This window comes from Mustela nigripes, chromosome 6 (assembly GCF_022355385.1).
Source record: "Mustela nigripes isolate SB6536 chromosome 6, MUSNIG.SB6536, whole genome shotgun sequence".
Lineage (NCBI taxonomy): Eukaryota > Metazoa > Chordata > Mammalia > Carnivora > Mustelidae > Mustela > Mustela nigripes.
The window spans coordinates 79,108,028-79,128,067 of NC_081562.1; the positions used below are offsets into that span (position 1 = coordinate 79,108,028).

Consider the following 20,040-nt stretch of genomic DNA (forward strand, 5'->3'; position numbering starts at 1 on the left):
TCCTCAAAAAATTGAAAATAGAGCTACCCTACAACCCAGCAATTGCATTACTGGGTATTTACCCTAAAGATACAAATGTAGTGATCTGAAGGGGCGTGTGCACCCAAATGTTTATAGCAGCAATGTCTACAATAGTCAAACTATGGAAAGAACCTCGATGTCCATCAGCAGATGAATGGATAAAGAAGATGAGATATATATATATACACATATATATGTATATATATATATCTCATGTGTGTGTATACACATACATATATATATATGTGTATATATATATACAATCATTTGATTGATTGTATATATATTTGACAAGATTTCATTTCTTTTGATGGCTGCATAGTATTCCATTGTGTGTGTATATATGTGTGTGTGTATACACTCACACACACACACAATGGAATACTATGCAGCCATCAAAAGAAATGAAATCTTGCCATTTGCAAAGACATGGATGGAACTAGACTGTATTATGCTGAGTGAAATAAGTCAATTGGAGAAAGACAACTATCATATGATCTCCCTGATATGAGGAAGTGGAGATGCAATGGGGAGGTGTTGGTGGGTAGGAAAAGAATAAATGAAACAAGATGGGATCGGGCGGGAGACAAACCATAAGAGACTTTTAATCTCACAAAGCAAACTGAAAGTTGCCGGGGGTGAGGGGGGTATGCAGAGGGTGGTGGGGTTATGGACATCAGGGAGGAAATGTGTTATGATGAATGGTGTGAAGTGTATAAGCGTGATGATTTACAGACCTGTACCCCTGGGGCTAACAATGAGACAAATGGATAAAGAGGAAGTTGTGTACATAAACATATAACACCGTGGAATATTATGCAGCCATAAAAAGAATAAACTCTTGTCATTTACAACAACATGGATAGATCCAGAGAGTATAATGCTGAGTGAAATAAGTCAGAAAGAAATTAATATGGTTTTATGCATATGTGGAATTTAAGAAACAAAGGAAAAAAGAAACAAACAGAAAAAGAGGCTTTTAACTATAGAGAACAAACTGATGGTTACCAGAGGGGAGTTCGGTGGGGACAATGGGTGAAATAGGTGATGGGAATTAAAGAAAACATTTCTCATCATGAACACTGGGTAATGTATAGAATTGTTGAATCACTATATTGTACACCTGAAAAATAATACTGTAAGTTAACTATACTGGAATTAAAATGTGATAAAAAGAAAAAGAAGAATTAATTCTTCACAAACTCTTCCAAGAAAGTAAAAGAGGAGGGAATACTTCCCAATTCACTTTATAAGGCTGACATTTCCCTGATATCAAAACTGGAATATGGACCTCACAAGAAAATGATTAGGTCAGTTGTCTTTTATGAAAATAGATGAGAAATTCCCAACAAATCAAGTCAAATCTAGCAACATATAAAAAGAATGATACTACCTGGCCAAATGGGATTTCTCCTAGGAATGCAAGGTTGTTTCAACATACAATAGTCAACCAGTGTGATACACCGTATCACTACAGTAATGGACAAGAGCCTCAGGATCACCTCAGCATATGCAGAAACATTTCAAAAACCAACACCCTTTCATGATAAAACCACTTAAATTAGGACTAGAAGGGCACTTCCTTAACTTGACTAAGGCATCTATAACATTCACAGCTAACACGCTTAATGATGGACTGAATGTTTTCCCCCTAAAACCAGGAATAAAACAAGTGTATCTACTCTCATCATTTTTTTTTTCTCTCATCACTTTAACATTGCTCTAGAAGTTTTAGACAGGGTAATGAGGCAAGATAAAGAAATAAACAGCATCCATATTGCCAAGGAGGAATTAAAACTATGTTTATTTGTAGATGACATCACAGTGTATATAGAAAGTCCCAAAGAATCCCGTAAAAAAAAAACTACTATAACTAATAAATTAGTTAAACAGGGTTTCAGGATACAAGACCAATTTATAAAAACTACAGGCAAAAATTAGTGATTTATTGGGTTCCACATCTGGGAGATTTTTTACTGGACAACTCTCTCTTGTCAGAAACCTTCTTTATCTTGAGCTGGAATCTGTTACTCTATTAATGCCTCCTGGAATAACACACTGACCTCATTCCTCTTTCATGGAGCTCTTTAAATAGTTAAAGATAGTTACCATAACTTCACATTCTTTTCTTAGTTACCTTCATTTTCCTTGTGTGACATGATTTAAATGCTCTTTTCCCCCCGCCCTGGTTTTTGCCTCCTACTCCTATATAGATTAAAAGTTACCCTTTTCAAACAGAAATTTAAAATATTTTGGTGTTAATATTATGTTTAGATACTTTATGATCATATGGGGTGGTTTAGAAATTACTCCACAATCTACATGAGTCATATTGAACTCATGATGGATGAATAAAACACCAAGGTCTTTTTCATATAACATCACCAGCTTCTATTTGCATTTCTGGACCTAAAATTTATAAATTCATTCCAGTTAATTTTTTTCTTATTCATTTGAGCCCATAGTTCTAATGCATTTGGTCTCCTTTAAGTATCTTTGTATAGTATAGAAAATGCCCTCTCTTTTCGACATAAGCATGACTTCTCTGTCACATGATGAAAATAGTGAATGGGAAATCCCAAGAGAGGGCTCTGGCAAACCATCAGCTACTTCTCTTGAGAATATCAATATTATAATTATTACTTCTTACACATGATGTTTCAATTAGTGATGAATCTTCCTAACCATGCCAAATTAATCTAGCTTACATGTCTCCATCTTATAATGCTGATGTTCACATAGACTTTATAAAATCTCTTGATGAGAGTAAATTTCTCCTAGAAAGCACACTCTATACTGGAAATCACAGAGATGGCCTAAAGGCTGTGTGCAGAGAATTCTGAAAATAAAATAAAGCAAGAGCAAAGTCATGGAAACACACTATTTCACAAATAACAGTTATTCTGACACTGGTATGGACTCAGACAGCTGATATAACCAATGCTAGCAGCCGTGTATGGAGGCCACATGCTTGTGATCCATTCCTTCACTTTGTTATGTACAACCATTTGTTTCCAGGGACCAGCTGGAGAGATTAAAAATGAAAATGCATGGTGGAAGGAAAAATAGGCTCTGAACAATTTGCAATCTGTGTTACTGCACCTTTCAAACAAACCTAAAATTGGCAGAGATGTTTTTCCCCCCAAAATTTATCTATAATCTTTGACATAAAATTCCATATAGGAAATTTACATTTTTCTATTTACTTATGCCTTTTGCAATATTCTGGTCAAGAAAATTCGGAGAAACAGTATCCATTTTTTTTCCACAGTGAGAGAAAAATAAACAAATATGAAATACCTGTGGGCATCTGGCAGCACTATAGCAATCTCCAGCTGTGGCAAATGGCACTGCTTTTCCAAATATTGTTTGGGCAAAAAGAAGATCTGTGACTAAAAAAAATAAATGAAACTTTTTAGCACTGAAGAGTTGCATATTTTCCAATCTTCACTGCAAAACATACAGTCTTTATATTATATTCTTAAATATATTTATATAATTAATTCTAAATTTTAAGTGAAAATGTTATGCAATTACAGTACACATCAGGTTTTTGATAAATGATTTTTAATACAAAAATGTTTATCTCAAAAGTTGCCCTATAAATCACAGGTACATGTATAAATTAATCGAGGTTTTAAGAAAATAAATACATTGTTATATTTTACATTATAGGGAATATCTAAAATAAAGTGGGGTCAGGAGCAAATTATAGAAGGAAAAACATTGAAGGTTAATATATCATGACAAAGCCACACATGAGTGCTTATAGACCATATATGTGATGTGTATATATGAATTCATTTAGGCAACTCAAAAACAAAAGCATCCAACTAAAATATTTGCTATTTTGATTTCTAATATTACTGCATTATATTGCTATTTTTTTTTGAACCTTACTTTTGCCAACATCATTAGCAAAATTTCCCAACTGGCAATAATGCTGGAGATTCTATATGAAGTATCAAAAATAGAGACATAGGCTCAAATACAGGTTGGAAGGAACCCTAAAAGTCAACTGGTCCATTAACTTATTCATGCTTGAATCAAATAATAATCTAACCAACAATCTTCTAGTCAGGGGCTCTCACCTCCGCTAATGTTGTTTCAAATCAATTCACCTTTCAACAAGACTGAAAGATCACTGCATGTCCCCATGATGACACCAGTTGCCTACAGGTAATCGTCAAAGGTAGCATTCCTAGAAATATCATATCACCAAGGACACATTTTCAAGACTAGGAGGCTTTCAGTTATGTGCCAGAGTCGCCTTGTACCAAATCCCGAGAACCAGCTGGGTGTGTCTCTTTCAACATCATGTACAAAAAGCTCGTGTTTATAGCTTGAAGTTGGCATGGTGAGGATATATATAACCAGGGACATTGGTAAATGCTATAAGTCAGACTTTGTCTCCTGGTTGTTAAATGCTGGTTGTTAAACAAGTATCCACACATCACTGCTTCCACTGGAATTTATGGATTAGGCTAAGGCAGAGCAGACAGAAATTTCAAGTCAAGCATCCTTTGCTACTATCTCCCCCATCATTACCTGGATACCCCACAGATAGCTCTAACTCAACACCCCCAAACTAAATGCATTATCTTTTTCTCCAAACTTATTTCCTCTGCTGTATTTCCATCTCACTGAACTATGTCACCATCCGCCCTGTTATTTTAGAAAACTTTCCAAATATTTTATGTTGCTAATCCCCATGTTCCTTCTGTCTGAAATCTAACAGAGTGTACCTCTTTAATATTCTCCCTATTCTGAACCATACCCCTATTTTAAGGCCACATCATTTTCTATCTGGATTATTATATTAACTTCTTAACTACGTTCGTGGATACCAAGTCTCGTCCTTCTGCTGAAACTTTCCCCCAGTGGTTCTCATAACTTATAAAATCAACTGTGTAGTTAGTACACATTGTTCTTAATGATCTGCTCTCTGGGAAATTCTTTAACAAGCTGTCATCTCCCAACCTTCATTTATGTTTAGAGAAAAATGGGCTTTTTATTTTTTTATTTTATTTTTATTTTTTGACTTTTAATTTTTTATTTTTTTATAAACATATATTTTTATCCCCAGGGGTACAGGTCTGTGAATGGGATTATGGGCTTTTTATTTTTTAATGTAACCAAGATGATTCACCTTTCCAGGCTTCTGTTCATGCTGGTCCCTTCTCCTGAAACTACTTTTCTCTACTTCAGTTAATTCAAATTTATCTTCAAGATTTCCTCAAGACAGTTTCTTGAGGAAAGTTAAAGACTTTTTACTCAACAAATATTTATTTAGAATCTATTTTGAATACGATATTATTTTAAGTACTCTAAGAACACATCAGTGGAAGGAGAAGAGGCTAATGGAATCTGAATCTTACCAGAGTGAGACAGGTAATAAAGTAAATATTACATTATATTAGGGGTGGTACTTGAAAAAAAAAAACAGTTAAAAGAAAGAGAGAAGAAGGGATTTTAGGAGTGGAGAGTGTTACAATACTGAATTGTAGGAATACTACAATTTTAGTAGGCATAATAATCCAGGGGAAAATGGTGTGGATTCAGATGAAGGTGGTAGCAGTGAGGTAGTGAGAAAGTGATATTTGGTGTCACCTATAGATATTTTTAGATATTTAAGATATCTTATAGCTTAGACTGCCCCAACAAACCACCATGAGCTGTGGCTTAACCAACATAAATACATTTCCCTAACATCTGGAGTCTGGAAGGGGGAAATCACTGGGTCAGTATGGTCATGTTCTGGTGAGGGTTCTCTTCTGGCTTGCAGATGGTCATCCTCCTCACTGTGTCCTCTTTTGGCAGAGAGAGCTCTAGTGTCTTTTCCTCTTTTTATAAGGGCATTAATCCCATCATGAAAGTCCAACCTTCATGATCATACCTAAACCTAATTATCTCCCCATAGCCAAATATCATCACATTGGAGATTAGGGCTTTATCATATGAATGTTGGGAGACTTGATTCAGTCCATAGTAACATGTATGTTAGAGCTTCACCTCACAGAATTTGATGATGGACTGCATGTTGGTGTGAGAGAAATGGAGGAGCTAAGATGTTGCTAGATTTTAGCTGGAGTATCTAGATTATATATGCCATTTCTTGAAATAATAAAAATTTGAGATAGGGGGCGCCTGGGTGGCTCAGTGGGTTAGGCCGCTGCCTTCGGCTCAGGTCATGATCTCAGGGTCCTGGGATCGAGTCCCGCATTGGGCTTTCTGCTCAGCAGGGAGCCTGCTTCCCTCTCTCTCTCTCTGCCTGCCTCTCCATCTACTTGTGATTTCTCTCTGTCAAATAAAAAAAAAAATTAAAAAAAATTTTGAGATAGGAAGAGAGGCTATTGGAAGACATACTGAAAGTAGTTGGGGATTTATTGAATTTGATATGCCGATGAGACTTTCATGTGGATTTGCTAGTCAAGAGCTAGATATTGGAGTTTAGAGGAATAATCCAAATTGGAGATATATATTTGGGTACATCATTTGAAATCTGTAAGTAGAATGAGATTCCCAAAGGGATCACTGTGTCCCAAAGCTCTTCAACATTCAGTGTTATGGAAGATTAAGAGTAAACAGTCGAGCTGAGAAACCGTGAGAAAGACAGGAGAAAGTGGCCAGGACGGGAATCAAGTAAGATGAAAACCAAGTACCTGTCATTTGGATTTCGAGAAATGGAGGTAGAATCAGTAGTTTAAGAGGGAAAGGAAAGTTTGCTGAGGGAATGTTCTCGAATAGGTACGAAGTGATGAAACTGAAGCACGAAAGAGGGCAGCCTTAGGTGGGAGGGGAAATCGTTCACCCACAGTAAGCAGGAGAGAAGGAAAAGTCTATAGGTAAAAGTTTGGGAAGTTTGTAAATGGGGTGATGTGGTAGGTTGTGGAAAAGCTCTTCCTAGTTTTTATTTTCTCATGAGATAGGAAGCAAGATCATCAGCAATGAGTAGACAAAGTGGAAGTGTTGGAAATTTTAGAAATTTTAAACTAAAGGAGAAGATGTTAGGCATTTAAGGATGTGGGGGTGGAAATGAACTAGTGAAGGGCAACAGGATTACTCAAACAGCATGTAACTTAGTAGTAATGCGTTAAAGGGGAGATCAGTCAGAAGGGCAGTATATAGGGGGCCACACTCATGTTGCATGTTGCAACTGGATCACAGGGGAAATGTTTAATCAGGACTGGGTTTTCGTCATCCAAACTGGAAGAAAAAAAAGAGAGATCAGGGAGTTGAAAATGTATTGTATTGTATTGTATTGTATTGATTTGACATTGTATTCTCAGGGCCCAGCCAAATGCCAGGCAAATGGTAGAGTTGTTTGATAAAATGACGAAGGAAGTTGAGGGAAATTGGAAGGGGAGGTGAACCATGAGAGACTATGGGCTCTGAAAAACAATCTGAGGACTTTGAAAAGGGGGGGGGGGGGGGGGTTGGGGGAACCAGGTGGTGGGTATTAGAGAGGGCACGGATTGCATGGAGCACTGGGTGTGGTGCAAATGAATACTGTTACGCTGAAAAGAAATTTTTAAAAAAGGTATATAACAGCTTAATAAACAGCAAATAAGTTACCAAGTTCCCCCTATGTACTTAGCAATATTACAACATACAGTATTAAATAACAACCAGCATTTACTGAGCATTTCCCATATGCAAGGCACTTACTAGGTATGTTACTAGTATTATCTTTTAATCCTCACCAAAAAGGAAAAAAAAGGAAACAAAGAAGAAAGGAAAAACACCTGAGAGGCAGCTTTTCACTTTATAGAGGAGGAAATTTGGGCTTAAAGATATATTTCCAAGGTCATGCAACTGGTAAATGGATGCGAAGAATTTACTCCCAGTCTAACTCCAGAGTCGTAAACATAACAGTGAAATGCTTCCCCAGTGCAGTAACAGTGGGTGTTCAGTAAATTATAATTCATCATCATGTGACTGTGATATAGAGATTATGTACTCATGCATTCTATGTCTCAATAATTATTTTGTTTCTTTCTATAGTCTATGCACCATACTAGGTACTGGTGATTCAATTGCAATTTAGAGTGTCTGCTTCCAAAATGAACTTCTTTGCCTTTTCCTATAGGTATGCAAGTTCTAGGATGGAAGGTTGCCTTATGTTCTGTGTATATTAGGTTCTGTAAATATGTTTTGATTTTACTAAATCTCTGAATTACTTCCTAGAAAGGCAGCAGGTACAGAAGCTGGGATCTGTGGGTGGGACTTTATCCCTCAACACCAATTACTAACTGTATGAATTCAGACAAGTCATTTAACTTTATAAGTACCTCTGAATTTCATCACTAGCAATAGTGTGAGGCAATTCTGCCTTAACTAGTACAGAATTATAAAAAAGATCAAATGAGACAATTTATGGGAAAATACTTGACAAATTGTGAGAAGAAATTAATGTTAGTTATTACCTTAAGCCCTGCAAAAGGCTTATACAATTATGTTGAGGATATTAACTTCCTTGTCCCTAATGTAATTGGGGATTTTAAGGTAGAGTCTTATATCTTAGAAGGGAAGCATCTTATCACTGTTTTTACGACTACATTTTTATTAAGGGTCCCCATGGCTCATGCTATTGCAAAGGAATTATGTACCTATTAAGATCTTTTTAAAAAATTAAGTAATTATTGCACAATGCTAGGCCCTTCTCTATACCCTGGCTATCACATATGTCAGAATATTGTTAGAATATCATTAGCAAATAGAGATTTTCTGTTTTAGAGATTTGGTACTTACTTTTATTTTTTCTTTTTAAAGATTGTATTTTTCAGAGAGCGAGAGAGAACAAGTAGGGAGAATGGCAGGCAGAGGGAGAAGCAGGCTCCCCACTGAGCAAGGAGCCCGATGTGGGACTCGATTCCAGGACCCTGGAATCATGACCCAAGCTAAAGGCAGACACTTAACGACTGAGCCACCCAGGTGTCCCAGCACTTACTTTTAATTTGCATGGAATTGAGATCAATTCTTATTTTGCTGAAAACAGTGTATCCAGCAGCCAGGTAGTCATTTTTACACACACAGTCTTGCCTCCTACTTCCATTAAAAGGGCATTCATATGGATTTTGTAGTCTGAAACAACATTAAAGTATTTTTAGTATTAGATGCAGTAATTCCCCCATCATGTAGATAAATAGTAAACTTCGGAAATGGGAAGATATACTCTTCAGTATTATAGTGTAAGTAAGTTAAATGAGAAAGAAGTTAAAGTCACTCAAGATTAATATATATATATATATATATATATAGTTCTCAATGGGACGTTCAAGAATGGTTTATGGAAAAAAATTCACTATAGTTTTTATTACTGGTATTAATTTCATTTCTATTAAAATATACCTAGCTCTGTTGTTCCACAGCTCACTGTCAGTATTCTTCTTAGTCAATCTCTGAGCACATGTTAATACTCAAGTCTTCAGTATTCAACAGGCATGGACAACTCCTGGCTTAGGTCCTACTATATCCACTTGCTCCTAAATTACTTGTCCCACTTATGAGATACTCAAGTGTCACTCTGAAAGCTGGAAGTTGTAATTCTCCTGATAGAACATAAAAATTCACAGATAAGCCAAAAAACCTCATACCTAACACCATACACTTCAGAAAAGTTGTCTTCTTCACCTTTGGCCAATGTTATATATTCCTTGGGGTTCACCAAGAGCATGTCAGCACAATAGATCTAAATGGAAAATGAAAACATTTAGAAAAGCTTTTTACAGTCAATAGCCAATGTTAAAATCAAATGCAGACTGTCTTCAAAATACCTTTATTATCCTTCCATTGATGTTAAGGTAATAGTCACCGTCCTTGGTAATGTTGTTTTTTACTTGGATTTCTTTGCAGCTTGTAAATGTTTTACCTTCAAGGACAAGTGAATACAACTTATTGACAATGAACAAATTACAAACAGATCATGAATTTAGCTCAATCACACAAATATTAATATACTTTGAAAAAACAAACATCTTGTTATGTGGAATGTATGACTGCTACAAATATTTATTTTCACATTTTAATTAAAACTCCCAAGGAACACTTAGGTATTAAGTAGATTTTTAAAGTCTATTACTTACAGTCATTGATGTAACATTTCTTTTGAGCATCTGGTTTTAAACGCTTTAAACATAAGTTACTGGACAAACCACTTTCAGCCATGCATTCTACTCTTCTCTCCATTGTCCCAGCTCCACAAGTCACTGAGCACTGTGAAGAGTACGGTTTGGCAGTGAAGTATGTAATGGATACTGGGATCATGACCTGAGTCGAAGGCAGATACCTAACTGACTGAGTCACCCAGGCATCCCTTCATATGCATTAATTAATTATTATTAATTAATAATCATGATTATTAGTAATGCATTAATTAATAATTATTGATTATTAATACTACAGAGCTTTTATCATTGTTATATGCTAAGATTGCAAAGCAATATTCACTTGCTTTCTATCAAATTGGAAATGGAATATAGTGCCAATGACTTTCATTACTCACACATCAGATTTACTTCTTTAATTAACTAATAAATAGTTCTTAAGCATCTACTCAAAATGAAAGGCACTGTGCAAAACTCTCAGAGGAACAGAAATAAGTCATTAGTTACAGTCCCTGCTTATAAGAAGATTATAGCAAGCATAGAAAAAGAAATATTTATACAAGTATCTGATAGTGGTTTTTATAGACAAAAGGGGTAGGAGACAGCTCTGAGATCTAGTTAGATAGCAGATTACCAGGTATCCTACACCTAGAAAATCTTATTCAAAAGGCTTTCAGTTCATAATTACATACTGACCTTGCTCCATTTCCCCACTTTCCAAGTGGCCACATGCAAACAGCTCCTAAAATTGCATTTGTAAACCTGAGGGGAAGGCAGCACAGGGCATTCTCGATAGTCTATAGGCCAAAGTTGATGAAGCTTATATTTCTCAGTAGGCCGGATAGCAACGCAATATGTAATCCTTTGTCGGTAACTAAATCCACAGTTACCTGCACACTGAAAAATACACAATTATAAGGGAGAAAAAAAAATGTTCTTAAACTTAACTAGGGCCTACTATTTGCCAGGTGCTTAATATATACTAAGCTATATACTCCGCACAAGAATCTTATTTATCAGCTTAATTTGCAGATGAATAAACAAATGTTCAGAGGCATTAGGTAACATTTCCAGAGTTGAGCCAATAAATGGAAAGGATGCAGATTCATGCTTGACTGTCTATTTGTAGTGCCTATGTTTTTTGGTTCTGTTTTCCATTACACTGCTAAGAACAGTTTAATTGGATTGAAGCCTTATCTCCCAGTAGGCACAACTTCACAGAAATGGAACATATTAGGAGTTCTTACCTGAAATAAAGAATAGTTATTAGCCTTAACTTACTAGTAACTATATATAAGTTAACATACATTTATCTGAAAACCTACAATGTGATATATAATACCACTTGACTAAAATAAATAAGTGATGTAGACATAAAGATCCAAAAAAGGGAAAGCAGATTTTTGCTTCCGGCAATAATGGAGTGACAAGAAATAAGTTGCCTTCTAACCTGAAGCAATAAAAACATCTGGAAAAAATATAATAAACAATGACTTTTCAGACACTGGACATTAGGCAATGAAGTGATACTTGGGAGATGGAAATAAAAAAGTGATCCTATAACTGCTCTAGTCTGCTAGAAACACAAGGGGACAGCAGAGTTCTGACCAGTGCACACACATATGTGAAGACACCAAGTGAGGCCAAAGAATGAACCAACCAAAAGATAGGACTTACTGTATCTGGTACTCACATGGGACTAAATATTCCCTGCAGTCAGACTGGAAAACCTTATATACATGGGATAATAGGTAGAGTACTCAAAGGGGTCTTGACAGAGTAGAGGGGAAATAACCTTAGACCAAATAATGCACTGGTCTGACCTAACAAATCTTAGGAATAAGACAAGAAAAGATTACAGTGTTTCCACACAAAATAACTTCATTCTAGAATGAAGCTCATAATGTATACATAGGAATAAAAAATATCCAATAGCCAAAAAAAGTAAAATTCATGTCTAACATGCAATTAGCTGGCATGCAAAGAAGCAGGAAAATATAACCTATAATGAGAAAAAAAATCCACCTATCAACACAGGGTGAGTGAAAACAACTAAGTAAGGACAAGTGAAAATTCTGTCCTCCAGAAAAGCAATGAGGAAACTGGCAAAATTTGTCAGAATTAACTTTCCCAGAGCCTTAAAAATTAACCAAAGGCTTGCAGCAATCCAGGAAGCATTTATTCAAGAAATAAGGTTAAATCTCAGGATGAAGAGGGAACTTTGTGGTGTTCCAACTTACCCTATACCCATTTATCCCCTCTCTAGCTCCATAGTAGCCTTCAAAATGAATAGTCCTGCCAACATGGTGAAAACCTGCAGCCTGGCCACTACAAGAGAGGAGGAACTGGGTTGGACATCCTTCAAAGTCTCCTTCCCATAGAATTGTCATAATTTGAACTGCTTGGTGGTTTTTTAGAAGATCCTACTTGCAAGGCTGTCTTTATTCGACTTGACTTAGAGCTTGCTTGCACCAATGCTAAAAGCCTTTTCACTAGGGGTGTTTGCTGAACCCAATTAAAGGCCACTGTTTAACTTTGCAGCCTCCAGAGCAGGGATAACAGATGGAGCAAAAAATAGGATAGTCAAAAAAGCTTAAAAGGAAAATCTGGGAAATGAAATGTCTACAACAGCTTTGAAAAGCTCCAATATATTCATAGGAACTAAAAGTCTGTGGATATGCATAAGGTTGTGCACAAGTCCAGGACTTCACACATGCTCAGGAAGCACCTGGGAAGAGCCTACACTCTCATCTCTGACTGACATCTAAGCTATGAACAAAAGCAGGACCTTAAGCTTATGGAAGAGTTGTCAACTCCCTGGCTGAGTGTTAAAGGTGCCTCCATTTACAGAGCTTCTTGGCAAAGGTTGGAGATTGTTTCTAGGTAGCTAAGGAAATCAGTATTGAATTATTAGCTCACAATTATATTAATCAAGCAAAACTTCAGTGACTACATGTGACAAAGGATACAGACTTTACAAGCAAACAGCAATAACAATACATTCTGGGATGGAGAAAGAACAGAACTGTAACCAAGAGATTGAATTAATAATAATAATAATAAAAAAAACTTCACACAAAGAAAAGCCCAGGACCACAGACTTTGTTGGTAAATTCCATCAAATGTTTGAATAGGAATTAGCATTAGCCTTTCTAAATCTCTTCCAAAAGAAAGAAGAGTAAGGGACACTTCCTAATTCATCCTACAAGGCCATTATATCCCTTATACCAAAACTAGGCAAAGATGTTACAAGAAAAGAAAACTCTTATGAATGTAAATATAAAAATCCTCAACAAAACACTATCAAAAAATTCCAGAAACTGGGGGGCCTGGGTGGCTCAGTGGGTTAAAGCCTCTGCCTTTGGCTCAGGTCATGATCTCAGGGTCTAGGATCGAGCCCCACATCGAGCTCTCTGCTCAGCAGGATGCCTGCTTCCCCCCCCCCCTCTCTCTCTGCCTGCTTCTCTGCCTACATGTGATCTCTGTCTGTCAAATAAATAAATAAAATCTTTTAAAAATTTCAGAAACAAATAAAAAGGGTTATGTACCATGACCAAGTAAGATTTATTTCAGGAGTAAAATAGGTAGGATTGTAAAATGGTGAAACAACTACGGAAAACAGTTTTGAATTTCCTCAAAAAATTAAAGTTACCATAATACTCAGAAATTTTACTTCCAGGTATTTGCCCAAGAGAAATGAAAACATTCATTAAAAAAAAAAAAAAAAAAAAAAAAAAAATTTGAAAAAAAATGTTTTTTTTTTTTAAAGATTTTATTTATTTATTTGACAGACAGATCACAAGTAGGCAGAGAAGCAGTCAGAGAGAAAGGAAGGGAAGCAGGCTCCCTGCTGAGCAGAGAGCCTGATGTGGGGCTCGATCCCAGGACTCTGAGATCATGACCTGAGCTGAAGGCAGAGGCTTTAACCCACTGAGCCAACCAGGTGCTCCCACAAATGTTCTTAATAACATTATTCAGAATACTCAGAAAGCCAATCAACACAAATATCCATCAACTGATGGATAAACAAAATGTAGCATATCTCTAAAATGGAATAGTATTCATCCATAAAAAGAAACGAATGATGGTTCTATACTATATCATGGATGAACATTAAAAATACCATGCTAAGTGAAAGAAGCCATATACAGGAGACCACATATTGTATGATCCAGTTTATATGAAATGCCCACAGCAGGAATATCCACAGATGCATAATAAAGGTTAAGTGGTTGTGTGGGGCTCAGGGGAAGAAAGCAATAAGGAGTGACTACTCATGTGTATGGAGTTTCTTCTTGAGGTGATAAAATGTTCTAGCATCAGATCATGGTGATCTAATGGTTCTACAGACCATCATGGTGATATAATGGTTGCACAAACTTAAGAGCACCCTAAAATTCTCTCAATCATAAATGCACATACATAGATGTTAGAATTAGCAGAGAAGGACACTAAAAAGTTATTACTAATTGTATATTCAAAAAGTAGAGACACGAAAGAACTAAAAAAAACTGAAATCAAAACTTCTAAAGAGAAATATGACACTGTCTGAGATTAAGAAAATTAGAGAGGATGGGAATTAATGGCAAATCAGATATCACAGAAGATTAGTGGACTGGAAGCTATCCATATACTGGAATATTATTTAATAATCAAAAGAAATAAGCTAATGATACATACTGCAACCTGACTGAATCTCAAAATACTTAAACTCATCAAAATAATTAGGAGCCACCTGAGTGGCTCAGTCGGTCAAGTGTCTGTCTACAGCTCAGGTCATGATTCCAGAGGTGGGGGACCAAGCCCTACATTGGACACCCTGCTTGGCAGGGAGTCTGCATCTCCTCTGCCCCTCACCCTACTCAGGCTCTCTCTCTTTGTCTTTCTCACAAATAAATAAATAAAATCTTCAAAAAAATAATCAGACAAAAAATAGTACATACGGTGTGATTTTGTTTATGCAAACTCCAGAAAATGCATAATATAGGGAGGGGTCCCTCACATAGCAAACAGATTAGCTGGCCTATAGTTTGGAGGGAGAGGGGAAGGAAGTATAAGGTAACACAAGGAAAATTTTGGGGCGGATGGGGATGCTCTTGATTTTGAATATAGAAGTGGTTTTATAGGCGTACGCACCCATCAAAACTTAGCAAGTTATATATACACTTTCAATATGTGTGGTGTATTGTTTGTCAGTTATACATCAAAACAGCTGTTTTTAAAAAGGAGGCAACTCCTCAGGGCCAGTCTGCCAAACTGTTCTGCTCATTGATTTCACACTTGCCCCAGCTGACGCTTCAGAACTGAACTAGAGTTTAACACACACGTTGCTATTACTGTCTCTGCACCATCCACCTGTCAGTGGTTCCATCCCCTAGACTGACAGGCATATCATTATCTGCCCCCATTTTCAAATTTTTTTTTTTAAGATTTCATGTATTTATTTGAGAGACAGAGAGAGCGCAGAGACCAAGTGAGCAGAGGGGAGGGGCAGAGGGAAAAGCAGACTCCCTGCTGAGCAGGGAACCCCCCAAAGCGCCATCCCAGGCCTCCGGGATGATGACCTGAGCTGAAGGCAGATGTTTAACCATCTGAGCCACCCAGGTGCAGCCCCTCCACCCCCCTACCCCATATTCAAGTTTAGACACAGTTTCAACTGCATCAAATTTGAAACTTGGTTGTTTTTTCCAGAAGCAACATTTCTCAACTTTCTTGGCCTTACCTGTGACGAGTCTCCTGTTACCACAATATACCTGCAGGAAGGGTTCTCACACTTTTTGATCGAAAGAGGTCTGGTTGAAGGATCACAGAAACTCTCATTCACTTGAATGTTTTGTGCATTGGTGCACTTCACTTGCCGATGTGTCTCTTTTTTGGTACATGACGATGAACACTAGAAGTGCAATGACAAAATGAACAACGCATTCTTTCAGGCAATGTCTTTGATACCTTAGGGGTCAGTACTCACGTTCAGCCACTGTCCTGCCACCCACTGGTACTGGTCGCAGTCCTGCTGCCAACATTGCCGCTGAAAATAAGGCTGGGTGGATGGATCACACATTTCATCAGCCACCCTACCAATGCCTCGGAGTCGACAGTATACATCCCTTTGCTGAACTCCAGAGCCACAGGTCACAGAGCACTGCAGAGAGGCCCCCAAAATTGTAACAATTAGCTAACAAATATCAAATCATGTAAACACGACAAAATAGTGCCATAGCCTATTTTCTTGTTTCTTTTCAACATAGCCTGATATTACATCAGGCACTAGAGAGAAAATACATGCAATTAGTGTTTTTAAGAGTATGAAGCATCCATACAAATGTGCAAATAAATTTTCTTTATTTTGTAGTATCTACTCAAGCCTTACGGCAACTATTGACAGGTTACATGACAAGTTCTATCAGTCAGTCCATCCCAAAAGATAACTCTCTATTCTGACTTAAATGTGCTTAATAACTTTTAAACTCGCTGCACAAGGAAACTACTTGTCTACGTTGCTTTTAAACATCATTTAAATCCTTAGACTTTCTGTATCATCTCCCTCCAAGGAACAATAATTTCCAAGATTGTGTTATACTCGTCTTTATGCTTGCAGCTTTGTACAATTTGAGGATCCAAATATTTGCTAATCTGTTGATTCATGACTACCTTCCAATGGACAAGTGCTTGGGAAGCTGGTTGCATAAACTGTAAACATAGACCATCTTGTTGTCTTAGCCTCCCCAGGTCTCATTTTCCTGATGTGCACAAAGAAGAGTCTGTATCATTTGTAAAATTTCATAGAACACTTCCATACAGGTATTCCTGGTAACAGCTCTGCCTCTGACAAGCAGGGCTGAGGACCTGAGGCTCAGAGATGGTAAGTCACTTGCCTGAGCTCCTGCCTCTAGTTACAAGATGAAGGTCAGTTCTTTCTGATTTCAGACACTGAGCTGTCACTGTGCTCCCTGAGGTGGGTGGGGAAGGATTTGGTAACCTCTCAGAGCCTTCCCAGCTCTAGAATACAGTGTCCTATTATAAGAGAGCGTGGCTACAGCCAAGAGCTATGGTGCCAACACTAATAAAGTGTGGAGAATGCCCAGGGGTATTTATTTAATTTGTAAGTTTGGTTTTCTCTGCTGCTTGTGATTCCAGAAAGGATTGTAAGTCCTACTGAGGAATATCTATGGTCTCATCACTGTTTCCTGTGATACCATAAGGTCCATTGAGGCATCTGGGTGGCTCAGCTGGTTAATCATCTGATTCTTGATTTCTGCTCCAGTCATGATCTCAGGGTCGTGAGATGGAGCCCCACATCAGGCTCTGCACTGAACAGTGAGTCTGTTTGAAGATTCTCTTCTCTTTGCCCCTCCCCTCTTTGTTCTCCCTCTGTCTCTCTGACTCTCTTGAAAATAAATGAATAAATCTTAAAAAAAAAAAAAAAATCGGGTCCTTCACCACGTTCTGAATTTCTGCAGGAGCTCAGAACAATGAATTTATTTTTCTACAACAATAAATGTATATCTGCAGAATAAGGATTTACTGTGAGTGAAAAAATATTTAGATCCCACAATAACTAAGAACTTGGTTCACCCTGTAGACTTGAAATCCTTCTACAAACTGTTGTACCATTTTACTCTAGATGCACTTGAAAGTTTAGAATTATAAACAGTATAAGCAGTGAGTATAAGCAGTAATCACTGTCTTAAAAGAGAACTTATATCTATTTTTTAACCTATGAAAAACAGTATTACCTACATAGCTTATACTTACCTTCATCTAATGCTTAAGCAGTAGAATTTTGCCCCCATTGAGTGTTTTCACAAAAAACTCAGCTCCATGTGTGGAGAAAACAATAATTTAGTGTGTGTTTTATGCAGGGCATAATATTAAGTAGACTAAAATGTCTGGAGATAGTTTAGCTTATCTGAACCTCTTGTGAAAATATTTAGCCTATAGAATAAGGCTCTTGCAAATATTTTTCAGGCATAATTTCAGAAATATAAGCTATATTTGGAAAACTTCCTGCCTCTAAACCTGAAAAAAAAATTCCTGGAAAAACATAATTCACAAAACATAGCTTAGCAAGAACTTCTAGCAGACAAATATAATTTTCTAAAATTCAATAAACCACAGTGTTTACTGATCCTCTGGCCATAGCACATGTTTAGAAAAATCTGCTGTGACCATGGGTAACTACTATTGTGGATCTCTTCCCTAAAAGGAAAAAAAAAATGGATTACTGCTTGGAAGAAAACAAATAACTTTTTGTTTTTCAGTTTTCTTTTTTTAAGAGTATAAAAAAGTAAACTGATACAATTTTAGATTTGAACAAAAAAAGAGAACATATGGCTTAAATGAAATATTTCTTAACCCAATGTCATCAATAGTGCTAACTGCCAGATCCAACAAAAATGTTTCAAATCTTTTCTTAATTTCATGGACACATTCAGCAGCATTAACCTGCTTCTCTTTGTACCCTGTGAGTGCTCTGAACAGTTTCTCCTATGTATCAATTTTCTAAATCTGTTCTCCCTTTTTTTTTTTAAGATTTTATTTATTTATTTGACAGACAGAGATCACAAGTAGGCAGAGAGTCAGGCAGAGAGAGAGAGGGGAGGAAGCAGGCTCCCTGCGGAGCAGAGAGCCCGATGCGGGGCTGGATCCTAGGACCCTGGGATCATGACCCAAGCTGAAGGCAGAAGCTTTAACCCACTGAGCCACCCAGATGCCCATAAATCTGTTCTTTTGATCTCGACATTTACATTTGCATGTGTTTGTAAAAATTTTTTATGTATTTACAGAAATTGCATATGTTTTTTACATAGATACGTCAAGGGCACCTCAAATTCAATATTTCCAAAGTAGAATCTCTGCCTGGCCAGGTCCCCCTACAGTGGTGGATGCTGTGAAGACACAGTTACTCACTCCTTAGTTGAGTGGCTTACTAGCATGAATTCTCAAGGTACACCTCTAAGTCTAAAACATGTACCCTTATTTAAAAGCTTCATAGAACTACATACTTATAAGCATGTTCTGTATCATCTTTCTTAAAAATCCAGATAGCTAATGTAAAGCACCAACACTGCATAATTTAATTCAGACAGGATAATCAGTCAAATATCCTATTTATATGTAATATGCTATAACACTGCAGAGACTGGCACCTAACAGACTGGACAGTGGAATTGGAGAAGGTGAATTTTAGCCAACCCACAGGTACTGTAGCCATTTTAGCTATTCAGAGCAGACTTAAAGAAATGTTAGAATGTGTGTTGCAAAAATAAGTTCACCAAACTGCTATTTTATAAGCCACTTAAAATGCAAATGGGAAGTGTTCTCTCTTTGTGCATTATTTATTAGTTCTTATTAAGATTTAGGTCTTGAGGGGCACCTGGGTGGCTCAGTCATTGGGCGTCTGCCTTCGGCTCAGGTCATGATCCCAGGTCCTGGGATCGAGCCCTGCATCAGGCTCCCTGTTCATCAGGGCACCTGCTTCTCCCTGTCCCTCTGCCACTCCCTCTGCTTGTGTTCCCTTTCCTGCTGTGTCTCTCTCTGTAAAATAAATAAGTAAAATAAAATAAAAAAGATTTAGGTCTTGACATTGGGAGGGTATGTGATATGGTGAGTGTTGTGAAGTGTTTAAGCCTGATGATGCACAGACCTGTTCCCCTGGGGCTAATAATACATTATATGTTAATAAAAATAATTTTTAAAAAAGAAATTAATTCTAAAATTGTATGACAAAAATCATCATTCTTAATGGTTCAGCATCTTAAATTCTGGGGAGATCTAGATTAAATTCTAGACATAATTAAGGAAATGAAACCTATAAGATTAATATTTGAAACAAAAAGTCTGCATTTTAAGATCTTATATATTCTTCATGTTTTATGTAATTTACCAATTAAAATAAGATGCTACTTTTTTT

General features: G+C 36.9%; 1 protein-coding gene across 1 annotated transcript in view; it reads right to left on the reverse strand.

Moving 5' to 3' along the window:
- ADAMTS20 (ADAM metallopeptidase with thrombospondin type 1 motif 20) overlaps window positions 1-20,040 on the reverse strand; it is a 189,468-nt gene that overhangs the window by 27,696 nt on the left and 141,732 nt on the right. The window contains exons 30-37 of the mRNA XM_059404802.1: window positions 16,096-16,269; window positions 15,850-16,020; window positions 10,824-11,024; window positions 10,107-10,236; window positions 9,798-9,892; window positions 9,618-9,712; window positions 8,972-9,105; window positions 3,322-3,413 (exon numbers count right to left, since the gene is read on the reverse strand). Of these exons, the coding sequence (XP_059260785.1) occupies window positions 3,322-3,413; window positions 8,972-9,105; window positions 9,618-9,712; window positions 9,798-9,892; window positions 10,107-10,236; window positions 10,824-11,024; window positions 15,850-16,020; window positions 16,096-16,269 (1,092 nt within the window). The remainder of the gene's footprint in view (window positions 1-3,321; window positions 3,414-8,971; window positions 9,106-9,617; window positions 9,713-9,797; window positions 9,893-10,106; window positions 10,237-10,823; window positions 11,025-15,849; window positions 16,021-16,095; window positions 16,270-20,040) is intronic.